The 17012-nt window shown below is 50.7% G+C and overlaps 1 protein-coding gene across 1 annotated transcript in view; it reads left to right on the top strand.

Moving 5' to 3' along the window:
- The window catches only part of LOC115082299 (beta-arrestin-1-like), a gene marked incomplete at its 5' end in the record, with an annotated part of 104128 nt that overhangs the window by 47043 nt on the left and 40073 nt on the right, over positions 1 to 17012 (top strand). The window contains 1 exon segment of the mRNA XM_029586533.1: positions 1808 to 1891. Within this exon segment, the coding sequence (XP_029442393.1) occupies positions 1808 to 1891 (84 nt within the window).

The raw sequence follows: 17012 nt of genomic DNA, 5'->3' as shown, positions 1-17012 counted from the left end.
CATTTACCTTTTTCCTGGCTTGTTTTATCCAAACAGCGTGTTTTTTTTTTCTTTTTCCCCACCCGTAATGCAGATGAACCATCACTGGATAAGTAATACCCAATAGCTGTCACTGATCTCGTCATAATTGTTGAAGAGGTGCGGAGGAGGGGTTACTGCGGAATTGTTGATAATATCACCGTTGCAAAGCAGTGAAGAGCACGTGGTATTTGGCTTTGCACCAGGAATGAAAGTGGGCAGACTGGACGAGCCTTACGGTCTTCATCCGTCATCAGAGTTAATACTGCCATCATTTAGCAACATAAAACAGGGATTTAGGAAAATGCCGCATCTGTTTTCCTATTAAACAGTTTGTTCATGCAGTAATACAGTGATGGGGACTGTGGCTTCTAATGCTCCTGCAGTGACATCTACCGGGAGAGCTGTATTCCTGCAGCCGAATCCGAAGCCCTCGTACCGTTGTGTTGTAGTGCTATTGAAATCAGCTGCAAATGCCCCATGAAAAGGAAGGATTTGATTTTTTTTTTTTTAAATGGACACTGATTCCAAAGTTACAGCCTCCTAGGGTAATCCCATAGCATCCGGCACTTCCCAGCCCTCTCGTTCTGTTGTCCCCCACCTTTATCCCAAAGTCCCTAACTTTCTAAATCACAAAAAACATCAGTTTATGGAACTGCTTTCTTTCTTTTTTAGCAAACAATAACCCTGCAAGGTAGTACCTAAACCATAACATTTACTATACCTTCTCACCAGGGGAGCAGCAGGACTGAGTTCTCCTTCGAATTGCTTGTCACAGGACCAGCTAAGCTGCCATTTTCTCCAATGCCATCTGGGCCCCTGCCATGTAAGCTGGGATGCCGTGCTTTGGTGCAAATGCACCAAGCACACACGTCACAGCCGATCAGGCACAGAGGCCACAGCCATTGCCCTCCCCTCGCCCCCCAGTGCTGCATACCTGCCTAAGCGTCCTCCCTCCTCACCCACTATGGCAGATCTCCAGCGCCACCCACTGGAAACCCTTGTCAGTCCCAGAGCTGAATAGGGCATCCACGGGGCAGCACATGAAATACCACAGCTAGTCCATGCCTTTTTGGTACTCGAAATTGCACATTACTCAGTAACATCGTAAACCAAAGACAAAAGTCATTTGTGAGCAGTTTTCAGCAGGGCAGGTAACGTGAATAGTTTCCCTTCGAAAATTTCCTTCTGCAAGGTCCACGGGTGGGAGGCAGCTAGCTTGCATCCTCCAACCTAACTCTGCCCCCAACTATGCCCACTTTTAGTAAAACCAGTTGGCTAGATTTAGCTGCTCTGAAGGGTGAAATTTTCACCCTGAGGGATGTATCCGGCTGACTTTCGAGTTAGCCAGCTGGATCCTTTTGAGTATTAGCCCTTCTCTGTTGGACTAATGACTGGGATTTAGTGACTTTCAATGGCTAAGATGGAGAAATTTAGATACCTAGGGCCTGACGTACTAAAAGGGTTTTGGTTTTTTTTTTATTTCGTGTCTATTGGGAAAATGCTTGGTGCATAAGCCCCTTAGAGAGAGCGGTGCCGTTGAGGTCTGCAAAGGCGAATGTCCTCTTTTAGGGGAAGAGAAATTCGCCTTTGCAGTGAGGGGGAAATTGAGCGTTCTGGACCGTGGCCTTGTAGAGAAGGAGATTGGGGAGGGAGAAGAGAGAAGGGGCAGACTGAATGGGCCTTTCCGTCTTTATCTGCCGGCACCTTCTCTGGTGTTATAATTGATGTTAGGCTGGCAGTCCGCTGGAACACAGGACAGTAAACACGCTTCCCTTTTCTCTGCCAGGCTACGAGACGGAGCGAATAAAGAGATCCTGGGAATTATCGTCTCCTATAAAGTGAAAGTGAAGCTGGTGGTGTCTCGAGGAGGGTGAGTGCCGACACATTTCTCTCGAGGATTGGGAATGAGGAGATGGGATGGGTGGCGTACGGCTCCCGTCGCTGTTCGCACCCCGTAGTAAAAAACTTGGCTTCCCCAGAGCTTACCAAGGTGGAAATTATGAACTCAGAGAGACTGTCTGGCATGACCAGGTCTGCTTGGTATCCCTGTCTATAAAACCGCCCTCTTTTGCACTGCAGAAGGAAGCAAACGGTGCTTAACCTCTGGCAGCAGCTGTAACAAGCCAGGCCTCACAAACCATTCCCAGGTTTCTGAACCATTTCTATCTTCTTAGGATTTAGGGGGTTCTTGTTTTGTGGACGAGTCACACTGAGGGCTCCTGAGTGTCAGACTGAGTTAATTTTCTTTGCATGGATAAGTATAAGTTAACCATTTTCACATCATTAGCGAGTGCAGCTGATTTGGAACATGAACTGCTGTCAATTCTTTTTTTCTTCCTCATATAAAATGATAATGCTGTCCCAGCAGGCCAGTACCTTCACGGTAAAAACTTCTTGTAGAATTAGTGAAAACTGCATTTAAAAAAAAAGATTTGAAAGAAAGGACAAAGTAGATATTATACCTATGGCAGCAATATTCAGGTGCCAGCGCTTTGCCTCATGAGAGGGAGGGAAACACAGGATGACGTGAGAGAGAAATTGAGCACCTGCAGATAATTTCAAGGTCGCGCACTGAGACTAGCAGAGAAGTGATTCAGCACTGGGGTCTTGAGAAGACCTTCGTATATGAACCTTATACCCTGGATAGAAAGCTGGCATTTCTTACGGCTGCCACAGAGCAGCCAGGCACGTGCGGGGTACTCTGCTTCCAGTCATCGAGCCATGAACGGCAGCTGCCAACAGCCTTCATGCTTTAATCTAGTGTGCAAAGCTGAGCAAAAGAGAAGAATGGGAGATAAAAGCTTCATCCTTTGTACATATGGACAAGAATTGGGCGTTCTTACATGGGAAGTGTGGATGGGGTTAGGTAGGGTAGAGAAAGAATGATAAGGTGCACCCAGCCTAGCGCACAGGTCTAGTCTCAGTTGGGTGTGCATTTTGGACGTGGAAGAATAGCACCCGATGCAGTAAGGAGATTAATGTGTCCAAAACGCATGCCCTAACAAGCGCGTACCCAACAAAGGCCCAAAGCATGTAAGTTCCATGCGGACGAAGACATTAACTATTACCCTCCGACGCAGGAAAGCGCGCCCCAAAACTGGGCGACCAACGCACATTTTTTAATGCAGGGAAATTTAACACCAGCTCTGGAGGTGGAGCAAAGTTAACTCGCAGTCAAGGGCTCATTACAAAATATGGTCCTCTGTGTTGCGATAAGTCTGTCCTCCTCCTTAGTATCGTTGTGACTCTTTAATTTACTGCTTGCGGTGGAGAAAAATATGTGTACATTGATTTGATCAAAAGGAAGCGCACGTTTCTTATAACGGCACAATTTAGACGCCCGTAGCAATAGGTGCCTGATAGAATAAACTTCAGCACCTCAGCAAAATAACCAAAAAGAAGCACGATCAAAACAGGCGCTTGTATTGAGCGCCGGTTGCAGTGGTGGGCGCCCGATGCAATAAACCTTTGAGCGCCAGAGATGCAAAATTCTGCCTTAGCGCGCCTTGTTTTACGCTGCCTCGATTTTCCTCTCATTTAAATACTGCAATGGGCGCACAGGGGATGTGGCTGTGCCCGCATTAGGACAACAGGCGCTTAATACGAGTGTCCGTTTTGAGCGTGCCTCTTATTGCGTCGGCCCTGGTGTAGATAAAGTCAGCCATCCACCTCACTGTCTGAAAGGACAGGATTATTGCACTGGCCACAGTGTGAAAATTGAGGCTTAGGTTTATGATTTTTATTAAGTGGTATTTATGTAATGATATTTTTGCTATGTTGAATTTTTTATTGTTTTCAGTTTTATTGTATTGCATTTATTCCCATGTTGTAAGCCACCCTGGGTCCTTATTTTTAAAAGAAGGTGAGGATAGAATAGGACTAAAAGAAGGTGAAGATAGAATAGGGCTAAATTCCATTTTCCCTCGCTGTGCTGAAATATGACACTAACCTGTCAAGCTAGCTTCAATATCATATTCCCTGTTACTGACAGAAGACACTAAAACAGGAAAAGTACGAAATGCTAACCCCCCAGTAACTTCACTCTGTTCAGAGTTACTGCAGTGATTTCCTGTCGCATGCCACAACATGAGCAGGAGCAAACTTTCAATCCCTTCTCTACAGATTCGGATTTAGCAGGCATTTTCCAAATAAAATGACTTGGCCAAAAAAGTGCGTGCTTTTAGCCATGGGGAAAGAGGCATTTTCCGGAGGAATGTTTAGGTTGGAGTAGTAAAACAGTGCACGTATACATTTGATTTTGCCCAATTCTCTGCCCGCCCCCCCCTGCTTAGTTGTCTTGACAGATAGCGGGCACAGTACACCCAGAGGCTTTTAGCGCACATACTCTGCACTTGCTTGTTTTCTTAGAGAAACAACGTGGATAGGTTTTTTTTTTCTTTGAAACTGTGGGTAAAGCGCGCACCTTAAAAACTGCCTGCGTAGTTTGCAACCTCACAGGCTGTTTGAGAATTGCCCCCTTTAGTGACCGGGTGGCTGTAGCGATCCGCCGCTTCCTTCTTATGTATCAATGGTTCTGTTTCAGCGATCGGAACGGAGACTGTCCTGATTTATCATTAGCGTTGTCATTCCAGAGCAGGTGAAATGTTACGCTCTTGATCTCGCAGAAATGGAGACCACATTGACAAGATGGAGGAAGGCAACCCAAAGGCTGCACGGCCCACACTATAAGCCATACACAGAGGGGGCAATTTTTGTTTTCCCCATGGAGGTTGCGGGCCTGGTGTGTTTTGTATCCGTGGGTCTGCAAACTTATTCTCAAAGACGAAAATGCGACCAGCAAATTCCACGGGTACAAAGAAACTGTGGACTTCTCGCCTGCTGTTTCTGCGGGTTGAATCCATGTGCAAAATATAAGGATTTGAAAATCATATCCCCCCATCCCTGCGCATCCTTTTCAATCTTCTGACTTCCTTCGTCCTTGGGAACATTTTGTCTCCCCCATGAGTAAAGGTATGCCCGATGTGAAGCAGCGCGCGCGCTTTTACACAGGCTGAATGTGGGCAGTCTTCACACCTCGTCTTACGTCAGCAAACAACGGTTCGCTTTGGAAATTGCCCATCCTGAAACTGAGGAGCTAAAAATGTACTCTCTGGAAGGAAGAAGAGGAAAGGGAAGGGGAAACACGATAGGCATAGCCTTTGAGAAAGTACCTAAAGGTAGCATTTTCCATAGAAGGAAACGCTCAAGGACAAGAGGTCACGGCGTGAAGCTGGAGGGAGGGGAGCTGAAAAGGAGCATGGGAAAATGCATTTCCACTGACATTTGGGACAGAAGCCAAAACAGCGGCAGAATTCAAGCTTGCCTGGGATAGACTCGAAGGGGCCCTGATAGTGGAGGGAGGGTAAGACCTGTGACAACACGGCAGGCACACATGGGTGGACTTGGATGGTCCAAGCATTCCTTTCCCACTGATGCCTTCTACATTGCTACATAAAAGGGCACAACCCTAGCAGCTCTGCGCGTCCTGAAGAAAACTGGGTGCAAGGCTGAAGGAAGGGTTCTCCTTTCCACCGCCTGGAGACTTGAACCATGGAAGTTCCTGCCCACGACAGTCTCTAGTTATAAATGCTGCCTGCCTTCCTTCAGTCTTGTAGCCGCATCTGATGACGGGAACGTTCTGGTCTTCAGAGCCCATGGACTATCACCCATCCAACCCCCAACCACCACCTTTTTCTCCTTAGTCCAATAAAAGATATCACAACCTCCAAAGATTCCAGTATTGCAGGATGATTCATGGCATGCTTTTCTGTTCTCTCTCTCCATAGTCAAAATACTGTGTTTAATGCATGTGCTTTCAGCCCGACTAACTCTTTAATCTGCTTTGAATAATGCCAGCCTTCTGGGAGACCTAGCATCCAGGTAACATTTTGTGCTTTCTTGCTCATGGCCGTGCATGACAAACCATATCCTGACCATCACAATCTGAAATTTATCTTATGTTCTAATCATTACATTTGCACTTGTCATCTGGTTTTATAACTTACCTCATGCCTCTCCCTCTTCTTTATTAATAATCTGAAATGTATCCCTTCTTTGACTGCATAACAGAAAAGAAAATTATTACTTACCTGCTAATTTTCGTTCCTGTAGTACCATGGATCAGTCCAGACCGTGGGTTATGTCCCCAATCCAGCAGATGGAGTCAGCCAAAGCTTTGAGGGGGCGTCACCATAAGTAGAACTACCCCCTCTGCAGGAGTTCAGTATCGAGTATATCAAAGCCCGAGTAGAAAAACCGAACCCCCTCATTGAATCAAGTTTATGGAAATTGGCAACAAACAGCCGTGTAACCGTAGTAACAAACGAACAGTGAGCGTCCTACAACGTGTAGGAGGCTACAAAGACAGTAAGTCAACTTGTGAGGAGCTGGGACAACAGTGAAAAACTGAAAGTGGTGAAAGACAGATACCATTACCGTTCCCTTGAGTAAGGTGGAGCAGGATTAGAACCCAAATGTGGAGGGCGTCTGGACTGATCCATGGTACTACAGGAACGAAAATTAGCAGGTAAGTAATAATTTTCTTTTCCCTGTACGTACCTGGATCAGTCCAGACCGTGGGATGTACCCAAGCTTCCCTAAATCGGGTGGGGTCCTGCGAGACCTGCTCGGAGAACCTGCTCACCAAAATGTCCCGTGGCTGGAGAAGCGAGGTGTAGGCGATAATGCCTAGCGAACGTGTGCAACGACTTCCAGGTAGCCGCCCTACAGATCTCCTGGGGAGAGACCGAGCGAACCTCCGCCCAGGAGGCCGCCTGAGAGCGTGTAGAATGCGCTACAATGCCGGGCGGAGGCGTCCGCCCCGCCCCAACGTAGGAAGCGGCAATACTCGCCTTCAGCCATCTCGCAATGGTCGTCTTGGAGGCCTGGGAACCTTTCTTCGGCCCGGACCAAAGGACAAACAGATGGTCGGACGTCCGGAACTCGTTGGTAGCCTCCAGATAGAAACGTAGCGTGCGTTGTACATCCAAGAGTCGGAGAGACTTCGGCTCGGAGGAGGAGAAGGACGGCAACTCCACCGTCTGGTTCACATGGAAAGCTGACACCACCTTCGGTAGGAAGGCAGGGACGGTGCGGATCGACACTCCAGAGTCGGAGAAGCGAAGGTAGGGCTCCCTGCACGACAGGGCCTGTAGCTCCGATATGCGACGAGCGGAACAGATTGCCACCAGGAATACCGCCTTGAGGGTGAGATCCTTAAGCGTCGAGCTACGCAAAGGCTCGAACGGAGGCCCCGACAGGGCGCGGAGCACCAAGTTGAGACTCCAGGAGGGACAAGGATCCCGTAGCGGAGGCCGTAGATGTTTGACACCCTTGAGGAACCGAGCAACGTCCGTGTGCCGCAGGAGAGATCCCCCATCACGCAGCAGCGAACCGAGGGCGGCCACTTGAACCCTCAACGAGTTATAGGCTAGCCCCTTGTCCACCCCGGCTTGAAGAAACTGAAGGATTTGAGGGATCGAAGCCGTTGTGGGGCTGGTGTCCTGGCTGGCACACCACAGTTCGAACACCTTCCAGACTCGAACGTAGGCCACCGACGTGGACGTCTTGCGCGCCCGCAGCAGCGTGGATATTACTGCCTCCGGGTATCCCCTGCGCCGGAGACGTCGCCTCTCAAAAGCCAGGCCGCAAGACAGAAGAGTTCTGCCTGCTCGAAAAATACCGGGCCCTGGTGTAGGAGGAAGGGGAGGTGCCCCAGCCTGATCGGGCCGTCGACCACCAGCTGCAGCAGGTCCGCGAACCAGGGTCGCCTGGGCCATTCCGGCGCGACGAAAATCACAGTCCCCTGATGTTCTTCTATTCTGCGGAGCATCCGTCCCACTAAGGGCCACGGTGGAAAAGCGTAGAGCAGAAGATGTGTCGGCCAGGGGAGCGCCAGGGCGTCCACCCCCTCTGCACCGTGTTCTCTTCGCCGACTGAAGAAGCGAGGAGCCTTGGCGTTTAGAGTGGATGCCATCAGATCTAGGTGGGGGGCTCCCCACCGATGGACGAGGAGTTGCATCGCCTCGTCGGACAGAGACCACTCCCCGGGGTCCAGCAGCTGTCGACTGAGGAAGTCCGCTTGAACATTGTCCACTCCTGCGATGTGTGACGCTGCCAGCCGGACGAGATGAAGCTCCGCCCATTGCATGAGCAGCGCTGCTTCCAGCGCGACCTGTGGACTGCGCGTGCCTCCTTGGCGATTGATGTAGGCCACGGTGGTCGCATTGTCCGATAGCACTCTGACTTCCCGGTTTCGAAGGAGCGGGAGAAAGTGCCGCAGGGCAAGCCTGACCGCCCTGGTCTCCAGACGGTTGATGGACCATGTCGCCTCCACCGCCGACCACGTTCCTTGCGTGGCGCTGCGATCGCAGACCGCGCCCCAGCCCGCTAGACTGGCGTCGGTGGTTACCACCACCCAATCCGGTACGTCGAGGGACACGCCTCGGGCTAGATTCGCCGGATCCAGCCACCAGCCCAGACTGTCCCTGGCCTTCTGAGGGAGCGGAAGGATCATCTGGTAGTCCTGCGAGACCGGCTTCCAACGGGAGAGGAGCGCCCACTGTAAGGGCCGGAAGTGCGCAAACGCCCAGGGGACCATGTCGATGGTGGAACCCATCACCCCCAGGAGCTGCAGGTAGTCCCAGGAGGTAGGCTCCGGTAACGCAGAGAACCGTAGTATGTGATCCCGCAAGGAGAGCGCCTTGTCCTGCCGCAGGAAGACCTTGCCCAATCGTGTGTCGAAGGTCGCCCCCAAGAAGTCCAAACGCTGTGAGGGCACGAGGGAGCTCTTGGAAAAATTCACTACCCATCCCAGGGAACGCAGGAACTGTAACACTCTGGACACCGCTGCTTGGCCTTGGGCGAACGACTTCGCGCGAATAAGCCAATCGTCTAGATAGGGATGGACCAGGATGCCCTCCCTCCGGAGAGCCGCAGCCACGACTATCATGATCTTGGTGAAGGTGCGTGGTGCCGTCGCTAGCCCGAACGGCAGGGCTATGAACTGGAAGTGCTGGTCCAGGATCTTGAATCGAAGGAGACGATGATGATCCGGGCGGATGGGGATGTGTAAGTAGGCCTCCGTGAGGTCCAGGGAGGCAAGGAACTCCCCCCGATGCACCGCTGCGATCACCGACCGCAGCGTTTCCATGCGGAAGCGGAGCACTCGGAGGGACTTGTTGACCTCCTTGAGGTCCAGAATGGGCCGAAACGATCCGTCCTTCTTTGGCACAACGAAGTAGATGGAATAGTGGCCCAAGCCCACCTCTCCGAAGGGCACGGGCGCAATTGCGCCTATCTCCTGAAGCCTGTCCAGCGTTGACTGCACTGCTCGCCGCTTGAGATTCGAGCCGCAGGGGGAAAATATGAAACGACTCTTTGGTGGTCGAACAAGTTCCAATGCGTAACCGTGCCGTACGGTGTCCAAGACCCACTGGTCTGAGGTAATCCGCGCCCACTCCTTGTAGAAGAACTTCAGCCGTCCCCCGATCCTGGGGACGGCGGAGTGGGCGAACCTGGCATCATTGCGAGGGCTTGGGGGAGGGGTTTCCTGCCCCGAGGGCGGTGCGCGCGGGTCTGCGGCCGCGAAAGGAGCGCGACCAGGGCTGGGGCCTGGAAGCGGCCGGCCTGGAGCCCCCCGGCCTGTAGGTCCTGTAACGCCGTTGCGCTCTGGCTCTAGTCCGGGACGAGGCAAACGCCCGGGAAGGGCGATATCTATCCTCCGGAAGACGGTGAACCGCATTTTCCCCCAGCGACTTGATGAGCTGATCCAGATCCTCCCCAAAGAGGAACTTACCCCTGAAAGGCAGGGAGCCAAGACTCGATTTGGAAGACGTATCTGCCGCCCAGTTGCGAAGCCACAGCAGCCGTCTGGCCGCCACCACCGAGACCATAGACCGCGCCAGGACGCGAAACAGGTCATACGAGGCATCCGCCCCGTACGCCACCGCAGCCTCCAATCTGTCCGCCTGGGCAGCCTCCGCCGCAGGCAGATCCTGGGAGGTGAGAAGTTGTTGAACCCACAAGAGGCTTGCCCGCTGGGCGAGGGAACTGCACATCGCTGCTCTCATACCCAGCGCGGAGACCTCGAAGACTCTCTTCAGGAAGATCTCCAATTTGCGATCTTGCGTATCCCGCAAGGCCGTGCCTCCTGTCACCGGGATTGTCGTCCTCTTCGTAACCGCCGAGACTGCGGAGTCAACTCTCGGGACCTTAATGAGATCCAGGAAATCTTGAGGTAGCGGGTACAGTCGTTCCATGGCACGACCCACCTTCAGCGAAGCTTCAGGGGTATCCCATTCTCTCGTGAGGAGCTGCAGGAACGATTCGTGAATGGGAAAAGCCCGCGCTCTCGGGCGCAGGGCTGCCAGGACCGGGTCTCCTTTCTTCGAGGATGTGACCACCGCAGGCGCAACTGGAGCGGGTGGGTCCGGCGGTGGATCCAGATCCAGTTCCTGAATGATGCGTGGTATGAGCTCGTCCAACTCTTCCCTCTGGAAGAGGCGCAGCGTCCGCGGATCGTCCCCCTCCGTCGCGGCGTCCCCCTGTCCCAGATCTGTAAAGTCAGGGTCAAGGTCCAATGGGTCCGGCGCCGCTCCCGCCGCCCCTGGCGAAGTCCGGGCCCGGGCGGGGACACGAGGGGCCCCCGCTCCCGCCACAACGGGGGGGGGGCCTGAGCCGAAGGCGAGGCCCGACATAGCTTGGCAGGGGGGGTTCCACCGGCGTATCCAGACCCTGCAGGTATGCCGTGTGCATAAGCAGGACAAACTCCGGGGAAAACCCCGGTCTCGCCGAGGGGGCCCTGGCGGGAGGCACATCCGTGGCCTCCTGCCCCTGCGGACCTTGCTCCGGCAGCAAGGCTGGGGGCGAATCCGAATCCGACTCTCTGCCATTCAGCCTCTCCTGAGGTTCCTCGGGGCGCCGAGCGTTCAAGATGGCCGCCGTTCCCGCCAGGACTGGGGGAGGGGCCCGCCCACGGCGTCCGGGCAGAGGAGCTAGGAAGGAAAAATCGGCGACGGGCTGTGAGGTGCCTTCCCCCCCGGGAAGGCACCGGGCACAGATGCCCTCACGAGAAATGCGGGACCCCGGTTCGCCGCAGGCCGCGCAGCGAGTCGGCCGCGGCATCGGGACGACGTGAAAACCGCGAAAAAATGAGCCGCGAAACAAAATTCAAAAATGAGCCCTCGGGGTCCCGCGAGCCGAAACGCCGCCGCCGCGGGGGGGCCCGATGGCCTGCACTGCCCGCTGACGAACAAAAAATGCCGCGGGGGGGCCCTCCCGGCCGCACTACCCGCCGGAAAAAAATGCCTGCCTGCCTGCCTTCCCGAGCAGCCCACGAGGCGCCCAAGATGGCCGCGGTCAGGGTCGTAAGCGCGGAGAGGCCGGCACTACCGGCATCCGCGAGGCCACCAGAGGTGTTTGGGGATCTGCAAAGAAGAAAAGAAGAAAGAACCACAATAATACTTCAAGCGATAGGACTTACCCCGTCCGAACAGCGAAGGAAAGGACACACACAGAGGGTAAGCCACGCCTCCCCAAAATTGAATCCCTTAATTACCTTTTTTTTTTTTTTTTTTTTTTTTTTTAAACAAACTTGATTCAAAAGCAATAGGCAGTCGCCCAAGAAAACAAGACAAAGATAAAGTCAGAAGCAGAGGCTGAATTGGGAGCACTCCAAATTCCCTACTCGCATCTGCTGGAGTCAGAAAATACTGAACTCCTGCAGAGGGGGTAGTTCTACTTATGGTGACGCCCCCTCAAAGCTTTGGCTGACTCCATCTGCTGGACTGGGGACATAACCCACGGTCTGGACTGATCCAGGTACGTACAGGGAATGTAAAATAACTGTCCAGGAGGAGCATGCATTGTTACTGTGAGCATGCACATTTGAAATAATGTTGCAACCTAGTTTCTGGCTGCCTCTTCCAGGTACAAAATTACTATAGCAGACCAGTCAAAGTATACATGATACTGTAAACTTAGGGCAGTTGCTTATTAAATGTTCAGCTGATGCTTTCCTAAGACCTTAAAATGTCTATAAATGTAGCATCAGCCATTGGAATCCATTCGAGATCTGCGGTCATGGCTGTGATTACTCATAACGTTTCTTGGATAGTCACGAAATATGTCATTGGCGCATTGTATGCTGCTGGTATGGTTTGTTGCTGTGCCATTAAGGATTGAGACCCTGCCTCCAGTTTGTCTTTAAAGTAATATTAGCTTAACTTCCTAAGGGCCTAATTGATCAAGGCAGTCTCATCCCAGAGACACGGGATGAGAGAAGGGCCTTAGTGCAGGGCTTCCCAAACTTTTAGCCAATGTAACCCTGTGGCACAGAAATGAGCGTTCGAGGCTTTTTCTTCCTTTAAGTGCTTTACTTTTACAAAGCAACAAAATCACCAGCATTCACAGTTCTCACAACAGGAATTCAAATGCAGATCTGCCTTCTCCTATTTACACGATAACACAAACAGGTCAGCTATTCTTAAGGGGCTGCCTGTCCCTTCTTACTCCCCAGAACAGTGTGTTCAAGAGGAGCTAACTAAACTTAAAATAGATAAGACGATGAGGCCGGATGGGATACATCCGAGGGTACTAAGGGACTTAGAGATGTCCTGGCAGCTCCATGCTGACCTTTTCAATGCTTCCTTAGATCTGGAGTAGTTCTGGAGGACTGGAGATGGGCGGATGTGGTTCCTATTCATAAAAGTGGAAGGAGGCTGGGAACTACAGGCCAGTTAGTCTGACCTCTGTGGTGAGCAAATTAATGGAATCGCTGCTAAAACAGGGGAGAGTGCAATTTTGGAATCCAACGGATTGCAAGATCCGAGGCAGCGTGGTGTTACCAGAGGTAAATCTTGTCAGATGAATCTGATCAATTTCTTTGACTGGATGACCAGAGAGTTGGATCAAGAGAGAGCGCTAGACGTAGTGCATTGGATTTCAGGAAGGCCTTTGATAGGTTCCGCACAGAAGACTTATAAATAAATTGTGTGCTCTTAGTATGGATCCTAGAGTGAGTGACTGGGTTAGAAACTGGCTGAGAGGAGGTGACAAAGGGGAGTGGTACATAAAGTTTCCTCTGAGGAGGGAGGGTGTTACTAGAGGTGAGCCTCAGGGATCGGACCTTGGGCTGGTTCTTTTCAACATTTTTGTGAGCCACATAATGGAAGGATTATCAGGAAAGGTTTGTCTTTTTGCCGATGATACCAAAATCTGTAACAGGGTGGAAACCATGAGGAGGGATCTAGCAAAACTCGAGGAATGGTCTGAGGTCTGGCAGCTAAGATTTACTGCTAAAAAATACAGAGTAATGCATTTAGGATGCAAAAACCCAAGGGAAAGGCACAGGATTGGAGGTGAAATTCTTCCAAGCACAAAGTAAGAGCAGGATCTGGGGGTAACAGTATCTGATGATCTTAAGGTGGCCAAACAGGTGGCTAAAGTGATGGTAAAAGCCAGAAAGCTGCTTGGCTGCATAGGGAGAGGAATGGTCAGCAGAAAAAGGGAGGGGATATTGCCCCTGTACAGGTCCCTGGTGAGACCTCACTGGGGTCGATTTTAAAAGGAGTGTGCGTGAGTCCATGTGTGCATGGTTCCCAGCGCGCGCATGTTATAAAATCCAATGGCCATGCGCACATGCACACCAGATTTTAAACTCCACATGCGCATGTGGCCCGTGACTCACGAGCGCAGGGGGAGGGGGGTAAGTGTTAAAATTACGCACGGCGACACAATCGGCCTTTTTTCCAGTTCCCTAACCCCCTTTCTAACCTTCCTTCCCTTTCCCCTCTCCACCCCGACCCCTAACCCCTACCTACCCACCCTGTTTTTTTTGTTCAGTGACTTACCTGCTCTGATGAGCAGAAGTAGGTTATGTGTGCTTGCCTGCTGCTGGCATGCGCTTCCCCAGGACAGCATCACATGGTGCTGTCCCAGCTCGCCCCCATGGCCCGCCCCTTTGGAGAGGCCTTCCGAAAATCCGTGTGATATGTGCAAGGCCCCGGCCACACACGTAACCCCCGTTATTTATGCGCGTGGCCCTTTTAAAATCGGGCTGACTGTGTACAATTCTGGAGACCGAAATTATATATCAAAAGGATATAAACAGGATGGAGTTGGCCCAGAGGGGGCTACTAAAATGGTCACTGGTCTTCATTCTAAGGCGCATGGGGATAGACTTAAAGATCTAAACGTGTACACCCTGGGGGGAAAGGCGAGATATGATCGAGACATTCAAATATCGCAAAGGTTTCCATGCACACGAGGTGAGCATTTTTCAGGTTGATCAGGTTGAAAAAGGGAAGACTCAGGAGTAATCTTGGGAAATGTTTCTTTACAGAGAGTGTGGTGGATGCGTGGAAGAGCCTCCCAGTGAAAGTGGTGGAGACAAAAACAGTTTCTGAATTCAAGGAAGCATGGAATAAATACAGGGGCTCTCTAAGGAAGTGATGGGAATTATAATGCTAAATTAATTGTACAGATGGGCAGATTGGATGGGCCATATGGTGTTTTCTGCGTCATGTTTCTATTTTCCTTTATGTGACACAGAAGGAGCGGTCAAGACCTTTTTTCTTCCATTAAGTGCTTAATTTTTACAGTGCAAAAAAGCATCAGCATTCACAAAAATTCAGGCAGCCATGCAAAAGAACTGCCTCCTTCCATTCACAGGATAATAGAAACAGATCAGCTGTTCTTAAGGGGGCTGCCTACTCCTTCTTACTCAGGCTCCTGGAGTATGCTCTGGGCAGGAGTTGATTTCTGAGCGTAAAAATGTGTGGGTCGGGTGCACTTTTTTTTTTCAGGATCTGGGGAGAATAGCTAATAGCCTCATCAACGTGCATTTGCATGTGATGAGCGCTATTAGTTTTGTGGAGGGTTGGACGCGTGTTTTGGACGCTCTGATCCCCTTATAGCACAAGGGGTTGTAGACGCACGTCCAACCACGGGGTTAAACAGTGCGCTCGGCTGAACGCGCTGTATTGCATCGGCCCCCATTGTCTCTTATTAAAGGTGGGCTGCACCGTGCACACTCAGCCCTGCCCTCTCCTCATGGCTGGTCCCTAGCCCAATAGTGGTCTGCAAGCACCAGCAGTGCTAGTAATGGACATCAGCCCCTATCCCTCCTCACCCAGGGCTTCCCTTTAGCACAGAAACTCATTCGACGGCTGTGCCACAGCGGGGCACATTCAGGCTCAAAGGCTTCACACCGACTTCCATTACTGCTGCTGGTGCCTGAGGAATGCTGCTGTTTGAGTCACTTGTATCCCCCATCTGAAGACTTTGTGACCCCCCCATCTGGGGTTCTGACCTACACTTTGGGAAGCCCTGCCTTAGCAAATGAGGCCTAAATTAGATCGAGTCGCTTCCTGTCTGAATCACTTTTATAGTAGTCCTCACAGTTATGACTGTACCGCAGATTAGACCTGCACTTATAGGCGGTAATAGTCAGTAAGCTGGCAAGTTGACAAGTTATCCAGCTACAGTTAGCCAGGTGAACTTGTCCTGGATATTCAGTGGAATAAGCGTCCCACTGAATATCCCCGATTAAAGTTATCCCAGCTTACCATACCTAGATAACTTTAAACATAACTAGCTATTCTTTTAATATTGTCAGTTAGGTATAGAGTGTCTGGCTACGATAAACTGAGTAACTTTAAACTTAACCAGATATATTCCAAAAATATAGCCAGTTAAGTGGTGAAATGCTAGGTATTTAAAAAAAAAAATAAATAAATCCCAGGCCTACTGGCTCAACCACAGCCCCTTCCTCCCTCCCATCCTAGCTCCAAAGGCTCATCCCTACTAGGCCAAGCCTGTGATCTACTCCCTAAAAATAAATGGGTCGGGGGAAGCCCAGACCGAGACGATGCTACTTGCCTTACATCGGTGCACTCTGGAGCTGGGGTCATCTTATTCACATGCAAGCTTGGCGCGCCTGTTTGACATCATCCAAAGATGCCTGAACATTCCAAATTAACCGAACCCGCGGCGCACACCAAAGGGACACAGAACTGGGATCAGATTTCAGCTGTTGGCCCGTTTTGTCTGAAGTTATGGGTAAGAAGAGGAAAGGAGCAATTTGTGCTTTCCCCAACCAAGACGGCTGCTACATCCCAGGCAAGTTTAGATATGGTTTTTTTTTCCCAATCCAAGCAAAGTTTCAGGGACACAGAAACTTGAAGGCTCGACTTCTGCTCCTTCTGTGGTTTCCACTTCTCTCAGCCCTGATACTTGGGCCTCCGCTGTCTCTGGATGTGGGGCAATGCATAGTCCTGGAGGGAAGTAGCCAGATATCTGGCTTAGTTGAAGTGAATGGCCCAGATGATGGAACGATCCTTGTGGTAGGCCCACCTGGAGCTCAAGAGTCATCTTTTTCCTTTGAGTAAACCACATAACACTAAAGACCTTATGGACCTCAATCATGGGTCTGGAAAAATCTCTGTCGTATAGGATTGATGGAACTACATCACCTTTTGAATAATTGTATTTGCAAATGGGGTCTCATTCTCGGTTATTACGAGAGTATGACAGAAAGATGGGAAGTTTACAATTTCAAATTACTACTTTACAGAACTCCTCATTGACTTTAATTAGAGACAATGAGATTTTGCATTGTATAATGCAAAATAGGGAGCATCTATAAGGTTTAATATACTTTTTAAAACTTTCCTAAGTCTTCATTAATTTCAGCTATAGATATATTAGAAATGTTATATTGAATTATTGAAGATTTCTCCAGATACTGTCCCACCTATTCCTAAAGTTTTCTATCTTCCAGCTCGGGGGGATGTTGTACCTGTTACTATTTTTTCAGTCAGACTTGCTTATCAACTGATGGTATTGATTTATCACTTCTTTTCATGAATCTCAGGCAGGAGTTTCTCTGAGAGCAGCATTGTTAGTTACCTACGCTTTGGAGTCTGAAAGAGATCGGGCATTAAAAATGTTTTTCAGACTTAGGGACACATTTTTTTTTCCTTGGTAAAAAA

The sequence above is a fragment of the Rhinatrema bivittatum genome, unplaced genomic scaffold (assembly GCF_901001135.1).
Source record: "Rhinatrema bivittatum unplaced genomic scaffold, aRhiBiv1.1, whole genome shotgun sequence".
Taxonomy (NCBI): Eukaryota; Metazoa; Chordata; class Amphibia; order Gymnophiona; family Rhinatrematidae; genus Rhinatrema; species Rhinatrema bivittatum.
The sequence above is the reverse complement of the archived record's forward strand: the minus strand, read 5'-3'. Positions and strand labels throughout refer to the sequence as shown.